The 21,436-nt window shown below is 47.0% G+C and overlaps 1 protein-coding gene across 1 annotated transcript in view; it reads left to right on the forward strand.

Moving 5' to 3' along the window:
- Positions 1-21,436, forward strand: part of LOC140354346 (receptor-type tyrosine-protein phosphatase F-like) — a 65,126-nt gene that overhangs the window by 20,482 nt on the left and 23,208 nt on the right. Inside the window, exons 8-19 of the mRNA XM_072439318.1 lie at positions 335-916; positions 3,000-3,136; positions 5,827-5,971; positions 7,788-7,984; positions 8,764-8,881; positions 8,955-9,536; positions 9,935-10,029; positions 13,463-13,707; positions 20,104-20,185; positions 20,489-20,689; positions 20,842-21,095; positions 21,370-21,381. Coding sequence (XP_072295419.1) covers positions 335-916; positions 3,000-3,136; positions 5,827-5,971; positions 7,788-7,984; positions 8,764-8,881; positions 8,955-9,536; positions 9,935-10,029; positions 13,463-13,707; positions 20,104-20,185; positions 20,489-20,689; positions 20,842-21,095; positions 21,370-21,381 — 2,650 coding nt within the window. The remainder of the gene's footprint in view (positions 1-334; positions 917-2,999; positions 3,137-5,826; positions 5,972-7,787; positions 7,985-8,763; positions 8,882-8,954; positions 9,537-9,934; positions 10,030-13,462; positions 13,708-20,103; positions 20,186-20,488; positions 20,690-20,841; positions 21,096-21,369; positions 21,382-21,436) is intronic.

Below are 21,436 nucleotides of genomic sequence, written 5' to 3' on the forward strand. Positions count from 1 at the left end.
CAGAGCTGTATGTCCTCTCTGTCCTCTCTGTCCTCCTCAGAGCTGTACGTCCTCTCGGTCCTGTCTGTCCTCCTCGAAGCTGTATGTCCTCTCTGTTCTCCTCAGTGCTGTATGTCCTCAGAGCTGTTTGTCCTCTCTGTTCTCTCTGTCCTCCTCAGAGCTGTACGTCCTCTCCTGTCTGTCCTCCTCAGAGCTGTATGTCCTCCCTGTCCTCCTCAGTGCTGTATGTCCTCGGAACTGTTTGTCCTCTCTGTCCTTCTCAGAGCTGAACAGCATCTCTGTCCTCTGTCCTCAGTAGTACATGACTTTGTCTAAAGTGTTGTGTTCTCCCCAGCCTTGCCCCGGCCCCCCACAGGCCTCTCTGTTACAGAGACCACAGCCACTAGTGTGACCCTGAGTTGGGACTCGGGGAACCCCGATTCCGTTCTCTACTATGTGATCCAGTACCAGGCCCGAGGCTCGGGGCAGGATTTCCAGGAGGTGGAGGGAGTGGCGAGCACCAGATACAGCATCGGGGGGCTCAGCCCTTTCTCTGAGTATAACCTCCACGTTTTGGCTGTCAACAATGTGGGCCGGGGTCCGCCAGGGGCCATGGTCAGCACACGCACCAGTGAGCAAGCGCCTTCATCACCTCCGCTACACGTCGTGGCCCGTATGCTCAGCTCCAGTACCATGTTAGTGCAGTGGGAGTCTCCAGAGGAGCCCAACGGCCAGGTCCAGGGCTACAGAGTGCTGTTCAGCCCAGAAGAAGACGCCCCCCTCAGAGCCTGGCAGTCTCTGACCACAGACGCACAGCTGCAGACCACCCTGGCCGGACTGACCCCGCAGCTCACCTACAGTCTCAGGGTGCTCGCATTTACCGCAATGGGAGACGGACCCCTGTCAGACGTCCTGCGAATAAAAGCCCAGCAAGGAGGTTCGCTACACAATACAGATCCTTTACCTGAGTTTAGACCAAAGTTATGTCCAAATGTCCCTGGGTTTTGTGTAGCCAAAACTATAGCTAGACTTTCTTTATATAAGATGTATTTGCATCAAGACTAAATGCAAATAGCGCTTATTTTAGTTTTTTGACTTTTTAAAAAATACATTTTTAACCAAATATCCATCCATCCAGCTTCTTCCGCCAGGTCGCGGGGGCAGCAGTCCAAGCAGGGACTCCCAGACTTTCCTCACCCCAGACACTTCCTCCAGTACCTCCTGGGGATCCCGAGACCTAGTCACTCCAGCGTGTCCTGGGTCTTCCCTGTGGGACATGCCCGGAACACCTCTCTAGGGAGATGCTTGAGCCACTTCAGCTGGCTTCTCTCGACATGGATGAGCAGCGGTTCTACTCTAAGCTCCTCCCTTGTGACTGAGCTGCTCACCCTGTCTCTAAGGGAATGTCCAGATTGACCAGTAAATTGAGAGCTTTGCCTCTCAGCTCTTTTGCAGCAGTTCGATAAAGTGACTGCATCACTGCAGATGCACCGATCCAACTGTCAATATCACGCTCCATCCTTCTCTCACTCGTGAGCAAGACCCCGAGATACTTGAACTCCTCCACTTGGAGACTCTATACTCAACTGGAGAGGGCAAGGCACCTTTCTCTGGTTGAGAACCATGGCCTCGGATTTGGAGGTTCTGATTCTCATCCCAGACGCTTCACACTCGGCTCAAACCGCCCCCGGTTTGATGGAGCCATCAGGACAACATCATCTTGCAAACAGCAGAGATGAGATCCTGTGGTCCCCAAACCGGACACCCTCCGACCCCTGACCACACCCTCTGACCCCTGACTGCGCCTAGAAATTCTGTCCATAAAAACTATGAACAGAACCAGTGACAAAGGGCAGCCCTGAGGAGTCCAACATGCACTAGGAATAGGTCTGACTTACTGCCGGCAGTGAACACAGCTCCTGCTCCGGTCATACAGGGACCGGACAGCCCTGAGCAAAGGCCCCCACACTCCTGGCGCACCCCCCAAAGGACACCCCGAGGGACAAGGGCCTTCTCCAGATCCACAAAGCACATGTGGACTCGTTGGGCAAACTCCCATGAACCCTCGAGCACCCGATGGAGAGTCTAGAGCTGGTTCAGTGTTCCAAGACCAGGACCTAAACCACTCTGCTCCTCCTGAATCTGAGGTTCGACTATCAGTCGGATTCTCCTCTCCAGTACTCTGGAATAAACCTTACGGGAGGCTGAGGAGTGTGATCCCTCTGTCTACCAATTCAGAAGCCCTGTCCCCGACCACTGCACGATGTTGCAGTGACGTGTCAGCCAAGACAGTCCTACAACATCCAGAGACTTTAGGGCCGATCTGATCCACCCCCGGAGCCACCAAGGAGTTTGCCAACAACCTCAGTGACTTCAGCTTGGGTGATGGACGATGGACAGTCTCTGCTTCCTCTTCGGAAGACATGACAGTGGGATTACGGAGGTCCTCAAAGTCCTTCCACCGTCCGACGACATCCCCAGTCGAGATCAACAAGTCTCCACCCGCACCATAAACGGTGTTGGTGAAGCACTGCTTCCCCCTCCTTAAGCCTGACCGATTGTCTTCCTCCATGGCCTCCCCGAACTCCACCCAGCCCCGGGGTTTTGACTGATACGTGCGCCTGCTGATACATGTCAACTGCCTCAGGAGTCCTACAAGCCAAAGAGGCCTGAGCAAATATAGTTTGAAATATAGTAACTGAAGGCTTCCAGATAGAATGATGAAGAACAGAAATCGTGACACTGACCCTATTCTTTTATGACATTTAAATTGAATATTGATTACGAGCAAAATACATGTATATGCTTTTTTAAGTAACACGTTTTGCTGTATCACTTTATACTTAATATAAGGAATAGGCCTTTTGCAAGACACCTACATTTTAGGCCTCTGTGTGTATTTTTTATTGGAAGGGTTTAGGTACAGCACTGAATCCAACGTCTCCACTCGCCTCAATAGTATCATACCTTTTAAACACATGACCTTGAGTAATGCCTTGATCTGGGTGTTGTCTGTCCAGTTCCCTCGCCACCAGAGGACTTCCAGGGGGAGGCAGAGCTGGACTCACAGGTCATGCTGTCCTGGTTGTGGCCCGTCCAAGATCAAGTCATCAGTTATGAGTTGCAGTACTGGGAGAACAGTACTCCTACACGCAAGGTACTCCAGTCTCCTTTTCCCACCACAGGCTAAGTGTGCTGCCCCCTATTACTGCAGCCCAGGCACTGAGTGAAAGAATACTCCGAAATGTATTTGGTTACACAAATAGTAAGTCACCTGCAAGTCACAAGAAAGTCTCAAGTCTCCGGGTCAGGAGGGTCCAGTAAGTCTCAAGTCTCCGGGTTAGGAGGGCCCAGTAAGTCTCAAGTCTCGGCCCAGTAAGTCTCAAGTCTCCGGGTCAGGAGGGCCCAGTAAGTCTCAAGTCTCCGGGTTAGGAGGGCCCAGTAAGTCTCAAGTCTCGGCCCAGTAAGTCTCAAGTCTCCGGGTCAGGAGGGCCCAGTAAGTCTCAAGTCTCCGGGTTAGGAGGGCCCAGTAAGTCTCAAGTCTCGGCCCAGTAAGTCTCAAGTCTCCGGGTCAGGAGGGCCCAGTAAGTCTCAAGTCTCCGGGTTAGGAGGGCCCAGTAAGTCTCAAGTCTCGGCCCAGTAAGTCTCAAGTCTCCGGGTCAGGAGGGCCCAGTAAGTCTCAAGTCTCCGGGTTAGGAGGGCCCAGTAAGTCTCAAGTCTCGGCCCAGTAAGTCTCAAGTCTCCGGGTCAGGAGGGCCCAGTAAGTCTCAAGTCTCCGGGTTAGGAGGGCCCAGTAAGTCTCAAGTCTCGGCCCAGTAAGTCTCAAGTCTCCGGGTCAGGAGGGCCCAGTAAGTCTCAAGTCTCCGGGTTAGGAGGGCCCAGTAAGTCTCAAGTCTCGGCCCAGTAAGTCTCAAGTCTCTGGGTCAGGAGGGCCCAGTAAGTCAGTTCAAGTCATCTCTTCTCAAGTCCTCATAAGTCGGGTTCTGCCTGGTCTTCTCAAAGTCTTTATGTTCAGCGTCACACAGAGCAATCCACTTCAAATCACTCAGATCTCAGTGAATCCATTTACACTGTAGAAGGACTTTATGTTCTGATCCTGACACCAATATGTAAATAATACAATTCACACGGATGAGCCAGAAGTGGGTTTAACGTGGCCCCGAATCATCACAGACTTGTATCTGGCTGTTTGGCTCATGTTTTGTGTAACCTCATGGTGTAGGGGCCTCACAGTGCAGGGGCCTCACGGTGCAGCGACCTCATGATGTAGGGGCCTCACAGTGTAGGGGCCTCATGGTGCAGGGGCCTCACGGTGCAGGGGCCTCACGGTGCATGGGCCTCACGGTGCAGCAACCTCATGGTGTAGGGGCCTCACAGTGCAGGGACCTCATGGTGCAGGGGCCTCACAGTGCAGGGGCCTCACGGTGCAGCGATCTCATGGTGTAGGGGCCTCACAGTGCAGGGGCCTCATGGTGCAGGGGCCTCACGGTGCAGCGACCTCATGGTGTAGGGGCCGGCGTTCCTGCATCCAGCACTGGCCAGTCGGCTTTGCCTTGGCCCGGCTCAGTTGGCAATGATGGTTTTAATCCATGCACAGATGCACACGGGCTTCTCTTCTCCTCTGCACATACTCAGTTAGAGCTTCTCTTCTCCTCTGCACATACTCAGTTAGAGCTTCTCTTCTCCTCTGCACATGCTCAGTTAGAGCTTCTCTTCTCCTCTGCACATACTCAGTTAGAGCTTCTCTTCTCCTCTGCACATACTCAGTTAGAGCTTCTCTTCTCCTCTGCACATGCTCAGTTAGAGCTTCTCTTCTCCTCTGCACATGCTCAGTTAGAGCTTCTCTTCTCCTCTGCACATGCTCAGTTAGAGCTTCGCTTCTCCTCTGCACATGCTCAGTTAGGGCTTCTCTTCTCCTCTGCACATGCTCAGTTACTCATGTTACGACTGTGACTCATGTCGTGAAACTTTGTTTTAAAGCTTTGTCTGAACTTTTATCTGAACATATAATACAAACAAATGTCTGGCACATTCTTCAACATCAGAGTGATTGTCAGAGGCATAAACAGGTTGTTGGGTCTGAGAAGAGAACTTTAGGTCACTTCACGGTCCAGTACGAGGTCACTTCACGGTCCAGTACGAGGCTGGACGAGCCCAGCACGTCACAGCTCTCGTCTCCTCTGGACTTTGAACTGATAAACTTATGTGTCATGTAATGTTACATTTATAACGTTTGACTTTAGCAAGAAGGAGTTTGACTTTCCGGCGCTTCTTTCACTCACACCAGGAGAACAAGGCTGTGGTCAACCCTGACCGGTGTGACCGCTGTGACCGCTGCCTCTGCTCCAGAGCAGAGAGGAAACAGTGAGAGAGGCGACGCCTCAATGAGGCGCTCTGAGAAGTGACTGTGGGAAAAAGGAGAGTAATGTCTGAAAAGAGAGAAAGTACTAAACTACTAAAGTGTAATAACAGTTACACATGTGTGATCGTACAACAGCACAGCGTCGCTTAGCAACAGCCACAGATTACACACCCTTGTCTTTGACACTTCTTTGCAGCTTAATCTCGTCTAAAACTACAGAGCTTGTGGATAAATAATGTGACAGACATAAGTTTTGTACAGGGGGGGGCTCACCTGCTCACACTGAGCTACAGCTGATTCTAGTGATTTCACGTCATGTGATCTCAAGAGAGATGTTTTCTTTTTCTAGACTAAAGGATGAAATATGGCCATGAATTTATTTCATTGTAGGAAAATAAGAGTTTTCTAAACTAATTAGTGAGTGTAACTAAATACATTTTAAATCTATATATTAAGCTTCCCACACTGTCGTGTTTTCTCCCCAGCGGCGAGTTGTGTTGGAGCCGACAGGGGCCTATGCAGTGCAGGGCCTGACGCCTGACACTCTGTACAGCTTCTCCCTGGCAGCTCGCTCACACATGGGCCTGGGACTGGTCACTCGGCCCATCCAAGTGAGGACTGCCCGCTCCAGTGAGTACTGACCATTACATCATACTCATCATACACACGCTGAGAGCTGCAGAACACGCGCTGAGAGCTGCAGAACACACGCCGAGAGCTGCAGAACACACGCCGAGAGCTGCTGAACACACGCCGAGAGCTGCTGAACACACGCCGAGAGCTGCTGAACACACGCCCACTGAGTCCAAAGTCTGTCAAATGAGTCCAGTTTAAAATTGAGCCCAAATGCCATTTATTTGAACGCCAGTTATAATTAAATTAACTTTTTTTTTAATATGTTTAAAAAAAACATGCTTTTCAAAAAAGAACAAACACAAAAATGAACAGAACATGACCAAGGAGCAAAACACCAATCAAACAAAAGAACATCCACTAAACATTCATACATGTAGAAAAGTCCAGAGCCTTTTCCTAATTAAGTCCAAATGTTCTTTTCTCCACAACCGTCTGTAATGGGCACTTTCTTCCAACAAAACGCTCATCAAAAAAAGACTCTTTCTCATTTGCTTTTAATACATTTAGTAGAAAAGTTGTCCAGATTAGAAATGCATTGATATAATTTAGATATAATTCCCCTTGAATATTCTGATTTATAAGCCTTGATAAACATCTCAATTAGATAAATATGAATATTGAATATGCAAATGAGTCAATAACAGATGAAAACACTGGACATGATGAGTTCATTCTACGATGATATTATCAGTCTCTGAAGTGCATCACGCGATCTGAACCAGAAGCTGTGATCCTGAGGAGACGGGGCTGTGGAGTCCAAGGGGTCACTCAGGGGTCACTCAGGGGTCACTCAGGGGTCACTTAGGGGTCACGCTGCCATAGTCCACACGCTGGCCAGAGCAGGGCTAATCTGGAGCTAAATAAATAAAGGATTGGTTCCCCAGATGAAAAGGCCGTCGTGCTGCTCCACAGATGTGGCTGGTCCGATAAGGCTGTCCTGGACTTGAAAAGTTGTAAAAACGTCCTTTGCTTGATTTTGCATGATGCAGTATCAATCACGTTTAAAAACGGCCACAGAATTCTTAGTTCTGGGAGGGAAAGTTAGCTTCTGCGGGCCTGTCTATTGGAAAAGTCTGTCCCGTAGCTTAGCTCTGCTTAGCCTAGCTCGTCCAGAGGCCTCTCCCAAGCTCTCATGGACCTTCCTCAGATGGAAATCGAATGGAACTGCCTGGAATGGCTCAAACTCCTCTTTCCTTTGTCTGCCTCTCACTCACCCCGGCGGGGGAAGTGCTATACTTTGGCGCCGTGGCTTCTGGTTCAGCCAATCAGAATGCACGCTGGGGTCAGAGCTTGATAAGGTAATGCAGCCATTGTTCAGAATTAACCACAATAGTTACAAAGGGAAGTTATAAAACAGTTATAAAACAGTTAAATGAACATGTAAAACACAAAAACGTAATGTACAGTAAAGTCGTCTGGTGGACAAATTCTGCAATCTGATGATTGTTTACTAAAACCGCAGTCTTTTTAGCGTTTTAGCCTTTTTTTCTTGGCGAGAGAAGGACTCTCGTGAGGTCATTTTAATTCGATGGAAAAGTTATTTTCAACGTTCAACGTCTCTGTTCGTTCTGCTCCTGCAGAGAACCATAAGAGCTTCACACGGACTGTTAGCTGATAACAACTTTAGCCCGCATTCCTGTCACCATGGCAACATGAGGAGGTCATCTGCATATCCTACAATATAATGTTTCAGATTTAATGATAGAATGTATAATCCTTATGATAAAATGTCCTGTTTACTAGTAGCACATGCGTTATGTAGTGCCACTATAATTTATTTGAATCTCACTTTTCTTTTTCTCTATTGCAGTGCCTGGAGCCCCTCCCAGGAAATTAGAGGTTCACCCTCTGAATTCAACAGCCCTCAGAGTGAGCTGGAAGCCCCCGATATACCTCACCCAACATGGGCAGATCAGGGGCTATCAACTTATGTACACGCAGCTCGATAACAAAGAGCAACCGACTCGACAAGCAACGATCCTGCATGTGACTGAGCCAGGAACACAGGTAGTCTACATGACCTTAACATGACCTTCACATGACCTTCACATGACCTTCACATGACCTTCACATGACCTTAGGACTGGACCAGAGGAAGTAGGCCAGACAAAGACCTATCAGTATGAGTGTCACAGGTATTTAAAAAGTGAGGAGCATCAAGTAGCATGTGGACTACCATAGTACAGGGAAGTCCTCCCCCTGAAATGTCTGTTAAAAATAAGTAATGTTTCCTGAGCATTTTTATTTAGCTTTCTATAGCTTGAGGAATTGTGAGTGAAATCATGGCTTTTGGAAGACCGTCAAGTCCACAACTAAACTAATAGTATTAAACTCTAACTAAGCATTTGAAAATATCCAATTGCAGACTGTGAGCTCCGCCTGAGTGGTTATAAAAGCATCACAATAATGTGGACTGGACTGAAGCAGAGCATTTTGTATTTTCTGAGGGTGTGGCAGGGTTTGGCAGGGTGTGGCAGGGTGTGGCAGGGCGGAGCAGAGCATTCAGGGGCTGGGGCTTTAACCACTCGCTACAGTCATCTCATGGGCTTTGCAGACAAGCAGCTCATGATTCAAAAGTGGCATTCTAAATCTAAACTCCAATTAAAGGAGAGTGAGGGAAGGAGGGGGGGAGAGGGGTACGAGAGATGGGTCTTGGAGGGGTAACAAGGCAAAAGAGAGACATGCAGCAAATGTTCTGCTCTGCTAAAGGTCAAGCCAAAAGGTGTCTTATGTCCTGAGCACACAGTTGTAGTGAGCTCTTGTCTCTTTGATTTGTGTGTTTTTAGGAGGCCATTATTACAGGGTTACAACCAGAGACCACATACTCTGTAACCGTGGCAACATACACCACCGAGGGAGATGGAGCTCCCAGCACAGCACGCCAGGCCACCACCACAGGCGCAGGTCCATGTTTGTCCTTTTGTCCTATACAATACCGTAATACCAATACTTCATATATTGTTTTGGCATTTCACAGTGCCAGGGCGTCCGACCATGAAGATTAGCACTACCATCAGCAATACTGCGCTTATCCAGTGGCAGCCGCCCCAAAATATAGTGGGGGAGCACCTGGGCTACCGGCTGCAATACAAAAGTCAAGAGGAAGACGCCTTCACCGTGAGAGACTTCAGACCAACAGATGACCACTTCACTGTCACCAAACTCCACAAGGGGGCCACCTACATCTTCAGACTCTGCACCATGAACAAAGCTGGCTATGGGGAGGAGTATGTGAAGGAGATCAGCCTCCCGGAGGACGTCCCAGCCAGTTACCCTCAAAACCTTACAGTTGTAGGGCTGTCCTCCACCAGCACAGAGCTGTCATGGGACCCCCCTCCACTGGCCCGGAGGAACGGCAAGATTGTCCAGTACCTGGTCAGTTACCGTGACATCAACAGCCACAGCAACAGGAGCCTCAGCACCAGCTCCACCCACCTAAGCCTGGAGGGTCTACAGCCCGACACCACCTATGACATCAGGGTCCAGGCCTTCACCAGCAGGGGAGGGGGTCCCCTGAGCCCCAGCATCCAGAGCCGCACATTAACCACCCCGACACCAGGTGATAAGTCTTTCCTTTATTCTTTTTTTACACGTTTACTCAAACCTTTATACAGCGGCTTGCAAAAGTATTTATACCACCTTTTCCACATTTAGTCACGTCACGACTACAAACTTAAATCAATGCAACACAAAGTGTACACAATTGTGAATCACACAATTGTGAATCACACAATTGTGAATCTGAAAAGTCCTCCATGCAAAAGCATTCAGGACCTGAGTCAATACTTTGGGGTTTGTCCCTACCATCTTTGACTGTGCCGTTCTAACACATTAATATGTGTCTAGTGGGAGGGGAAACATTTTCCCCCTATTATATATATACAGGCAATCTACAGCTTGTGTCTCATAAAAGTTAATTATTATTATGATGTACTTTTTGTACACTTATTCTCTCAGTCATTAGGAATTTTGCGGCGATGCTGGTGACCAGTACTTCTGTGCTTCTCACGTGGGAAATGCCAGATACCTACACATCCCAAGTGCCTCTGAAGGTAAGGCCTACAGATGTGTTTAAGTATATCAAATTATTCCATATATACTTTAAGTATATGGAATATTTGAAGTTACTTGTACTGTACCTCTCTGACTAGAGGTGTGCCACTTTTCAACTTCCTGTTACTGAAGAGTGCAGATGCTTTCATAGATCTTCAATTATTATGTAAACCAAGGATTTTATGATCATTTTTATAGTTTTAACAACATATCTGACGAACCAGCGACATGTCCGGGAGAAGATGGGAAACAAACTATTATGAAGGCTGTCAGAAATATATTTTAAAAATTCATGAGCTACAAGCCACGAAACAATTCCAGTGTCATCCAGTGATAAGAAGTCCACCGTTTTCACACGAAAAACTGCCTCATTGAACTTTGTAGTGGCAAAAAATATCGTTAAGACAAAGAAGCAAATTGTCTCGTTTCAAAAGTAAACTGTTTAATCTTGTGGCTGAATCAGAAAGAAACTCGTGTGGACTCGGCCATTCTCATGGAAGGCCGAGTCCACGCGTCTGTCTCTTGCCTGCTCCCCAAAATGTGTGTCTCCCAAGTCCCTCCGTCCCACGTCTGTCCCCTTCCTTAAATCACAGATGGTCACATGACCACACCCACACACAGAAGTTCCCGGTCACTGGTCTCAAGGGGCAAATGGGACATAAAAGAAACAGGGGTCACAGTACATAACATTTGCATTAATTCAATTCACATGTCTTGCTGTCTTTGTCCTAGTGTGAAACAGAACGTGGGACGTCCTAGTCACTCCAGGAGATACGGACATGGACATTTCCAGGCCAAGAGGAGTTGTGTCAGGCTGTTGACTGTGTTAGAACTAAATCAAATTGAAAATAGGATTTAAAGTTAAAAAGCAAAGGGCCAGATTATATTTTTCCACAACAACTTAAACTCGAGTGAATTTGTGTAAAGACCAGGCTGCACAAAAACAAAAAGATAATGTAAAGCCATTTTTACCACGTTCAGAGACTGAAGTAAAGCCACGATGGAGGCAAAAGGCAGCGAGATTATCTGAGTCATATGTGACGTCATCCCAGATACCCTGCTGGTTGGAGGCGGAGCTATCACTGGAGGCGTGGAAGAATGCAAACCTGTTGCTTCCTCAGCTCCACAGTCTCTGAGATAACATCACTCCTTCCTCAGGTTTTGTTCCCCACATTGAGGAATAAACTGCTGGGTGCAGTGGACATACGACGGGAACAGACTTAAGGTTTTAAAAGAGACTTCTAGAAGTTATTCCACGTGCTGATGAAATGGAAACAAAACATTCATAAGTGGAACTCGTCCAAACATCGACAGGAAGAGAAACTGCTGCTTCAGCTGAACACATGGCACGTGTGCACCTAGAGGACTGCACGGCCCCGTCACGTCTCGCTGCATCAACTCCAACCTGAGCGCCAAACCTGAGCGCCAAACAAACGCCGGTTTATCCATCTCCAGTTCTATTCCAGTTCCACGGTCCCACTGTCAAACACGCCCCTCACATGTCCGGGTTCAAGGTCATCAGGCGCGGGAAGGTGGTGCATGATGTCATAGTGAAGTCAGCGTAGACTGCCTCTTTTTTTGAAGAACATTTATTGTTGGTAATCTTACGGTTTAATATTTTTCTATATTATTGTTCATTCAAATACGTTTGGTTTATTAAATGAAGATAAGTTTCTTTTCTTAAGTTCGGGAGCAGGACCACGCCCCTTCCTGCGGCTACACTACTTAATCATCCAGATCACATACACCTGTGTTCACCCTAACTCTCTTTCTCCTTCTAATTATTCAAATGTATCTCCTAGATGGGGGTATCGAGGGGATCCGCAAGAAGCCTCAAAACAGCATCAACTTTGTACATTTGTGTTGTTCATGTTTCTCGCCTGCCAATCAACACCTTGCATCGTATCTAGGGGCGTGGTCTTTGCTAGTGAAAGGGAGCCTCTGTCAGCCTGTGCCAGAAGGTCATTATGAGTTTTGGAGTTATGAAGCATTATCTGCTGATGTATGTAAATGTTGTAAATAACTGGTATTTGTCTTTTGTATGGCACTCTTCTTACTTTCTGCATTGGGAATTTGCACGATTAAAAACACTTGCACAACAGACTTCTGGTTTTGGAGACTTACAGTGTACACGCTGCTGCAGAAACTAGCATTAAAAACATATATATGACGTCAGAGTGAGTCGTTTTACACAAGAAAATCAAAGAAATTAGGAGATAACAAACCAGGAAAAACAAAAGACGGATAATGCTATGGGAACTAAACAAACAGGACTGACGGTCCACGGCTCCTTTGAAAAACAGCCTGCCTCACAAGCTAAGAAGGCCCGAGGCTAATATGGCTAAAGAGCCTGACGTATCAGTTAGCTGCTCACTCTCGGCCGCTAAGCAAAGCTCCGTCTCCGAACTCGGGTCCTCATTTGCTCCTCAGTCATAGTGGTTATACTGAGAGTGTCCGAAAAAATGTGTTTGTTTTTTTTGGTGGCTGATATTTTGTTGAAAATGTTTGTGTAGAAGGATTCAAACAATGTGATCTTTTTGGTTATAATGGCATTATTCTGCCTATCTGGTATTTTGAAAATATTTCTTGTTGTTTTCTAAGATTCCAAGCTAATAATTTAGTGAATTTTGAATGTCTTTGTTTGGTGAAGAGCTTTTTTTTTTCAAAAGAAAATGAATGTGAATGAATCTCACCCCTTGCCTTTTGAATGACCTGTAGCATGTTTTTGGTATGTTTAGCTTCCAACAGCTTTAGTTTGTTCTGTAAATTGTTTCATTATTTTTTGCCCCTCAAAACTGCCTTTGCTAAAGCTCAGAGAATGAGTGGAGAAACTTCACCAGTGTCGTTTTCTTCTACACACGATGTGTCATTTGTCATCATTCTTACAAATTGTGGGTCATTGAGTCGACGAGCGTTAAATCTCCAAAGTGTGTTTTTAGTTTCTGTTCCAGATCTACAGTGATGTAAATATGATCACTTAGATCTATTAAGCCTCTGTCATTTTGGACCTATTTTTGTTGAAAATAAAATGTAGTCTATTCTAGTATAGATCTTTTGAAAAATGTGTATATTGTGCACATTAGGATTCATCTCTCTCCATCTCTTTCAGTTTTATGCAGCTAAAATCTGGAACATTCTTCCTCAAGATGTGAGACAGGTTCTTCTCTGATAATGTTCAAATCTAAGATAAAAACTGTTTTTAGTTGTGCATAATTATGACTGAAAGGATTTACTTTGCACTCTTCTCTTTTATGTCTTAAACTGTTTTGTGATTTCGTCATATCTTTGTGATTTGAATGCATTTTTCTTGTTTTGTGAAGCACTTTGAATTGCCTTGTGTATGAAATGTGCTCTAAGATACTTGAAATATCTCAAATATAAGCCACCTTATCTAGACTAATGGATTGTGATGTGTGTCTGTTTGTCTCTCAGATCCAGTACGAGCATCAGAGGATCGTGGAGGTGCCTGGGCAGCAGCAGAGGGCCCTCATCACGGACCTCATGTCAGACACCGTGTACTCCTTTGTGCTCAGCAGGAGCGCGCTCCAGCAGCAGGTGTCTGTCCGCACAGCACCTCTCCTGCTGACCAAAGCTCCAGTCTTACAGCCCCAGGGGCCTGGGCAGAGGGGCCAACTAGCTCTTAGCCTGCCCCACACATCTGCTGCAGGCACTGTAAGGTAGTTCTTATGGAGATTTGACCCATTATTGTTGTCACGGTTTTAGCTTCCATGAAACAATTATGGAGGCGCTGCCAAGATGGAGGCGCTGCCAAGATGGCGGCGCTGCGGGCCAGAGTGACGACGCCAATAATATGGAAAATAAGCTGGATTTGGAGTCCAAATCGTATTGACCTAACTTCCTCGGGTTAGGACGACTTTTGGCCATATAAGAAGGAGAGGAAGGAAAGGATACATAAAGTTTTTTGGAGAAAATTATTCTGAGCTCCTTGATGGCTCAAGTCCCTCCAATCACAAAACCTGAAAATGAGGTTTCTTAATGATCGTGTGAAGGAACGTGTCATGAAGGCTGCAAGAGTTAAAGGAGACCTCCGGGGTTAAAGGAGACCTCCAGGGTTAAAGGAGACCTCCCGAGTTAAAGGAGACCTCCAGGGTTAAAGGAGACCTCCAGAGTTAAAGGAGACCTCCAGGGTTAAAGGAGACCTCCAGGGTTAAAGGAGACCTCCTGAGTTAAAGGAGACCTCCAGGGTTAAAGGAGACCTCCAGGGTTAAGGGGGACCCTACAGAGTTAAAGGAGACCTCCAGGGTTAAAGGAGACCTCCAGGGTTAAAGGAGACCTCCAGGGTTAAAGGAGACCTCCAGAGTTAAAGGAGACCTCCGGGGTTAAAGGAGACCTCCAGGGTTAAAGGAGACCTTCAGAGTTAAAGGAGACCTCCAGGGTTAAAGGAGACCTCCAGGGTTAAAGGAGACCTTCAGAGTTAAAGGAGACCTCCAGGGTTAAAGGAGACCTCCAGTACAAAGGCAAGCACGTCTTCTTTGCTCCAGATATTCCATACGAGGTTTGTTAACAACAGCAAAGCTTTAACCACATCTGTGACGAGCTCAGGGGGAGAAAGCTCCTGGGGAGGTTTTTTGGGGGGGCCCTTCATTAGGTCTTTTTTGTGATCAGGGTTTGGGTTTGATGCCAGCTTCCAGCATGGACTGTTTTCTTTTTACCATTTCAGTTGCTCAGTGCTCAGTGGTTCTTGTGTTTGTTTGTTGTTTTCGGCCAGAGAGATTACATTTTTTGGAAAGTTATCAGATAAATACAATCAATCCAATGCCACCAGAAGTGTTACAAGTAGCATCCTTCAATGTGAATGGCACTGAACCCAATAAAATTAACAAAATAATTAACAAAAAGGAAAGAGAAAGAATAGACATTGTATATTAAAAACATTTGAATGACACTGAACTTCAAAAACTAACAAAATTCTGTTGTTCATCATACAAAGGCAAACATAAGAGGGGAGTTGCTTTATTGATCTCAAACCGAATAGTTTCCTGAACAGGATGCCATCCATCCATCTTCTGCCGCTTTATCCGGGGCCGGGTCGCGGGGGCAGCAGTCTGAGCAGGGACTCCCAGACTTCCCACTCCCCAGACACTTCCTCTAACTCCTCCGGGGGGATCCCGAGGCGTTCCCAGGCCAGCCGAGAGACATAGTCTCTCCAGCGTGTCCTGGGTCTTCCCCGGGGCCTCTTCCCGGTGGGACATGCCTGAAACACCTCCCGAGGGAGGCGCCCAGGAGGCATCCTGAACAGATGCCCGAGCCACCTCAGCTGGCTCCTCTCGACGTGGAGGAGCAACGGCTCTACTCCGAGCTCCCCCCGTGCCACACGGCGGAGGAAACTCATTTCGACCGCTTGTATCCACGATCTTGTTCTTTCGGTCACCACCCAAAGCTCATGACCATAGGTGAGGGTAGGAACGTAGACCAACCGGTAAATAGAGAGCTTTGCCTTTCGGCTCAGCTCCCTCTTTACCACAACGGTCCGATGCAGCGACTGCATCACTGCAGCCGCCGCACCGATCCGCCTGTCGATCTCACGCTCCATCCTTCCCTCACTCGTGAACAAGACCCCGAGATACTTGAACTCCTCCACTTGGGGCAAGGACACCCCACCCACCTGGAGAGGGCAAGCCACCTTTTTCCGATCGAGAACCATGGCCTCGGATTTGGAGGTGCTGATTCTCATCCCAGCCGCTTCACACTCGGCTGCAAACCGTCCCAGTGCATGTTGCAGGTCCGGGTTTGATGGAGCCATCAGGACAACATCGTCTGCAAACAGCAGAGATGGAATCCTGTGGTCCCCAAACCGGACACCCTCCGACCCCTGACTGCGCCTAGAAATTCTGTCCATAAAAATTATGAACAGATCCGGTGACAAAGGGCAGCCCTGGCGGAGTCCAACATGCACTGGGAACAGGTCTGACTTACTGCCGGCAATGCGAACACAGCTCCTGCTCCGGTCATACAGGGACCGGACAGCCCTGAGCAAAGGGCCCCGGACCCCGTACTCCCGGAGCACCCCCCAAAGGACACCCCAAGGGACACGGTCGAAAGCCTTCTCCAGATCCACAAAGCACATATGGACTGGCTGGGCAAACTCCCATGAGCCCTCGAGCACCCGATGGAGGGTATAGAGCTGGTCCAGTGTTCCACGACCGGGACGAAAACCACTCTGCTCCTCCTGAATCAGAGGTTCGACTATTGGTCGGATTCTCCTCTCCAGTACCTTGGAATAGACCTTACCCGGGAGGCTGAGGAGTGTGTTCCCTCTGTAGTTGGAACACACCCTCCGGTCCCCCTTCTTGAACAGAGGGACCACCACCCCGGTCTGCCAGTCCAGAGGCACGGTCCCCGAACGCCACGCAATGTTGCAGAGACGTGTCAACCAAGACAGTCCTACAACATCCAGACACTTTAGGTACTCAGGGTACAACAACCTCAGTGACTTCAGCTTGGGTGATGGATGAGCCAGCCTCCGAGTCCCCGGTCTCTACTTCCTCTTCGGAAGACGTGACTGAGGGATTAAGGAGATCCTCAAAGTATTCCTTCCGTCCTGTGTATATTGTGTATTTATTTAAAGAGGTGACCCACAATTCCTCTCTGTGTTGTACAGGATTAAGTGACATTGACTGGGGAATCTATCAGGATGATTACTGGTTAAAGGAAATTAATGGAAAGGTTTTCACTCTTTTTAATGTGTCTGCTCCACCAGGGGGCGATATCACTTTCTCTGCTGATGAAATGGACCTGATTGTGAACCACTCTGAGGGAACCCTGATCTGTGGGTTCCCTCAGGAGGGAATTGAACCCTAAAACACGCCAGTATACCAATTTTTTCAAATCCACATACAATCCATTCCAGAAAATACTACTTTTTTGTTCTCAATAAAGACAGATCTAAAATGACTGAAGCAGATTTAGGCACAATAGACCTGAGTGATCCTGCTGTACATTTCTGTAGATTTAGAGGAAAGATGAAATAACACACTTTGGAGGTTCAATGCAGCTGCTGAATGACCCTTTGTTTAAGGACAAAATGTCCAACATCCTTAAAGGTCCCATAACGTGCAAAATCAACGTTTCAGAGCTTTTAACCTTCTTACATTGCTATTTGTGCTTCATATATGTACCTAGAGTGTTTTTTTGATTGATTCCCGCAGTGTTTAGCTATATTACAGACTATTTCCTTTCCGCGAATCTCCAAACTGACGGGCGGTGGCTACAAGACCGCGTCATACCCACAGGCACGGGTCATCATCCCCCCTCACCCTGAAAATCGGATAGTGTCTCCGCCTCCTTTGGGATGCTTCCAAAGCAGTCTTGAGAGGACAAATTATAGCCATAGCCTCCAAAAAAAGAAACAAGTGGAGAAAAAGCTAAAACATATGTACGAAAAATGTAAATTGTTGGAGGAAAAGCATGCCAAAGAAGGATGTCCTAAAATGAAATAAAAAAAGACAAGAGGAGAAATTAATAATCTGACTTCACAGGAAATAGTTAAGAAAATACTTTTTACCAAACAAAGATATTATGAGAGTGGATCAAAATTGTCTAAATTATTATCTTGGAAACTTAGAAAACAACAAGCTGAAACGAACAATTTTTCAAATGCAGGACAGGCAAAACGATCTCAACCAAACAAGACCAAATTCAATCAGCATTTCAATTCTTCTACACATTTAAAAAAAAAAAAGTTCAACAATTCCAGATGTCCTTTCTGGACCCTCAATCGGCCGGTTATGTCAGATAGGAGCTGAAATAAGAGTTTTGAATATACAAGGCACGATCAAAAGATTAAAGAACAATGAATCTCCAGGAGCGATGGGTCCATCCTCAGAGATCCACAAAGATCAAACAGGATTAATTCACTTGCAAGGACCACAACCCCAGCAATGATGCAAAGTGTTTATTGGCATACGAGAAACACAAATGCAGGGAAATGGATGCTGTTTTGGGGCTTCTGGCGATGAGGGCTGTTGGCTCCCGGGCCTCGATACTTAACTGAGACCATGCTCACTGGCGGACTGGAGGTTGCTGAGGTCATGGTGGGTGTAGACCTTGAAGGCCAAGAAGGACCTATGTAACATGATTTAATGAGGCGGTCAATGACTTCTTGACTGGAGGCAGATGTAGAAGAACCAATATGGGAAGAATTCCGGTAGGAAATGTGGGAACAAGACCAGGATCGACTTTAAGTAAGAGATGAACCAGAACCTGATGTAGTGAGGAGCGAGTCCGGGGGGGAAGCGCTGTGTGACAACCAGTACGAGAAGTCCTGAAAGATTGTGAAGGAGCGCAAAAGACAGTTTAGCTTGAACAAGTCGATCGTTGTTGAACTACCACTGTGATCTTGCTTGTTTGAGGGGAAGACTAAGCGTCGGTTGAAGGTCCTTGATATCAGGTTGAGGAGAACGGTTGTGGACAAGGTAAACTCTGAGCGGCAGAGGAAACCGAAGAAGGCAACAAGGAACATGCAAATGCAAGCTTTTGATGACCATTGTTGTTTGGTCCCTTCGCAGACCGGAGAGGAGATTACCGAGCCTAAGAGCAGCCTAACGATGTTGATGCTGCTCAGGTAGGGTTAGTATCGCTAAATAGAGACTGGTAGTCAAAGGGGAAAGGGACGTAATAGGTTAGGGAGAGTAGGTCGAATGCGTTGAAAGGCAGGTTGAAACCATTATGGAAGGAGCGGAAGCTGTACCATGTGATCTAGAAGAGAGAGGAGGTCAGCCAGAGCGGGGGTCAGGTGTAGAATGTGGTAGCTGAGAATGGAGGAACTGGGGTCGATGACAGTTCTGCGTCGGAATTAATGTTCAAATGTATTTGTTGATGGTGTCGATGACTGCAGGGTTGTTGGACTGGACATGGATGGCCCGACAAGAGGGCGGTGATCCCGATGGGACCAAGCTAAAACAAGGCAGCTGAAGACTTGATAACTTGCAGATGAAGTGGAGGAACTTTTAAGTTTAGAATGGCAAGAAATGAAGATAAGTTTGTTATCTTGAGTTTGGGGGCAGGACCACTTCCCTTTCACGCCCTTTCCTGCGGCTAAACTATTTAATCATCCAGGTCACACACATCAGCGTCCGTGACTTCGTGCCCCTCCCTCCGATCCTCTTCTAATAATTATTTCAATTTATCTCCTAGATGGGGGTATCGAGGTCCAGGAGCCTACAGCCCGAAGCCCCATAACCACATCTATTTCTGTAGATTGTGTTGTTCATGTTTCTCATACGCCAATAAACACTTTGTATCGTGGCTGGGGGCGTGGTCCTTGCTAGTGAAGGATGTCTGTGCCAAATTTTATTTGTCTGCATCAAAGTAGATTTTTTTCATCCCATTCAAAATGCATGTAAAGTCTATGGCAATATTCATTAGGTTGCCACAGTAACATGCTTTTCTTAAAAATGGCAAAGAGGATGTATGTACATTTTTTGACTTAATTCAAATGTTCAGGGGGCGCTGTAGAGCCTTGGTAAGGTATAGCCACATATACTGTATATCGTTGCATTGAACTCATCATTTTGAACAAAACCTATATTTGTGCTGGGAAATAGAATATCTCATGTCAGAGACAAGCAAGTTTTAACACTTTTTTACGAGCTCACCACACCCACATTTGGAATTGTATTGAAAAAAATAATAATTACTATCAGTTACTATTACTAATTTGACATGGGTGTAGTTCATTTTGATTTCAAGCCTTTTGACTGAAAATCCAAGGTTGAAAAATATTTAGTATGAAGTGTAGAAAATATAAACAATTGGGTTCCGCCCACAAGGCTGGATTTCCGTGGGTGGATTTCTTTGTATGTGTGGATTATTTTGGTTACCAATATCTGGTGAAAATGTCATGTCAATAGCAATATTAGGAATATAACTTTTTATTGAGAAAAATGGTATTGTTAATACCATTTGGAGCCTCTAAGCACACACCTGGAGATGGGTCAGCTAACCCTAACCCAAACGTGCAGTGGTCTTTACAGTTAATATGACCAAAAAGCAAAGTCTGATACAGAAGAATGGAGGGACCTCCTGTGTAACTTCTCCTGTGTCCTTCACAGATACTTCTACGTCGTGGTAGTCCCCGTGTCGAAGGCCCATGTGGATCAGTGGACCAGCCCAGACGTTGTAGACCTGCAGGAGGTGAGGGCCCCGTGCAGAGACAGATTGTGGGCTCAGCATCTTTTTTATGAATCAAAGTGAGACCCCTCCACAGGGCGGCTATAGATTTAGGGTTAAAATGTCTATAATCTGCATGGTTTATTTGTTATTAGCTTGAAAGTTTCAGAACATAAACGCTAATGCTATATCCTAGACGGTGGACATGTCTCTCTGCCCAGTCATTTGGCCTCTTGACCTGCCTGTGCAGATTATACGGGGGCATCAGTTTCCTGGCCAGTTTTCTGGAGAAACATTGTAAACATGAGCAATGTTGTTTTGTGGTAGCTCCTGGACCACAACATGGACAACAGCCTAGACCACAGCCCGGACCCCTCTGGACCTTACGTGGCGGCCCGTCTGGAGGCTCTTCCTGCCGTCTTCACTCTCGGGGACGAGCGTTTGTACAGCAGCTTTTACAACCGGCCCCTGAAGCAGCAGCAGCAGTACAAGTGCTTTGTGCTGGCCGAGCTGGAGCAGTCACAGTGTGTGAGTGTCAGAGCTTCAAAGTCTGTCAAAAGTCATTATTTATAACCTCAATTAAATGTCTTTGACTCTTAGTGCAGGTCCTTGAACCCTCGTCTGGGAAACCATTTTTTAGATTTGATAACATGCAATAACCGGAGTGTGTTCTGTCTCAGAGGAGCCTCACAGCCAGCCCCTTCTCTGAGCTGCTCAACCAGAAGGAGAACCAGGGCGAGGGGAACCAGGGCGAGGGGAACCAGGGCGAGGGGAACCAGGGCGAGGGGAGCCCGGGCGAGGGGAGCCCGGGCGAGGGGAGCCAGGGGGAGGTTACGATCTCTCCGGATGAGGCCCAGATGCTGTGGGTCATGGGGCCAGTGCTTTCAGTCATCCTCATCATTCTCACTGTGATTGCTATTCTAGTCTTTAAAAGGTCAGTTTCTCACTGCATGTGCAGGATTTAATGATAAAACATTCTTAGTGTTAAAAGTGTTAATTACAAAATGTTTAAATACTTGACTGAAACATTAGCAAAGCACTCTGCTCTCATATTCTGGTGTCATTCAGAACAATATAACTTCATTCACCTCAGATCCGATATCCGAGTTTAGTGCTTTGCTTGTTGAGTCTGCAGAAAGCCACTCGGTTTCTCAGTCCTTAGTGTTAATTCTCTTTTTTTCTCGGTCCTGTCCTGTCTGTGAGTGCAGTCGACAGGAGCGGTGAGTGTGTCACACTCTGTCCACCACATGCCCTCTGCGCTGTGAGTCACTGTGT

The sequence above is a fragment of the Eucyclogobius newberryi genome, unplaced genomic scaffold (assembly GCF_026437365.1).
Source record: "Eucyclogobius newberryi isolate DKJ021-1_F unplaced genomic scaffold, fEucNew1.0.hap1 SCAF_9, whole genome shotgun sequence".
In the NCBI taxonomy this organism is placed as follows: domain Eukaryota; kingdom Metazoa; phylum Chordata; class Actinopteri; order Gobiiformes; family Gobiidae; genus Eucyclogobius; species Eucyclogobius newberryi.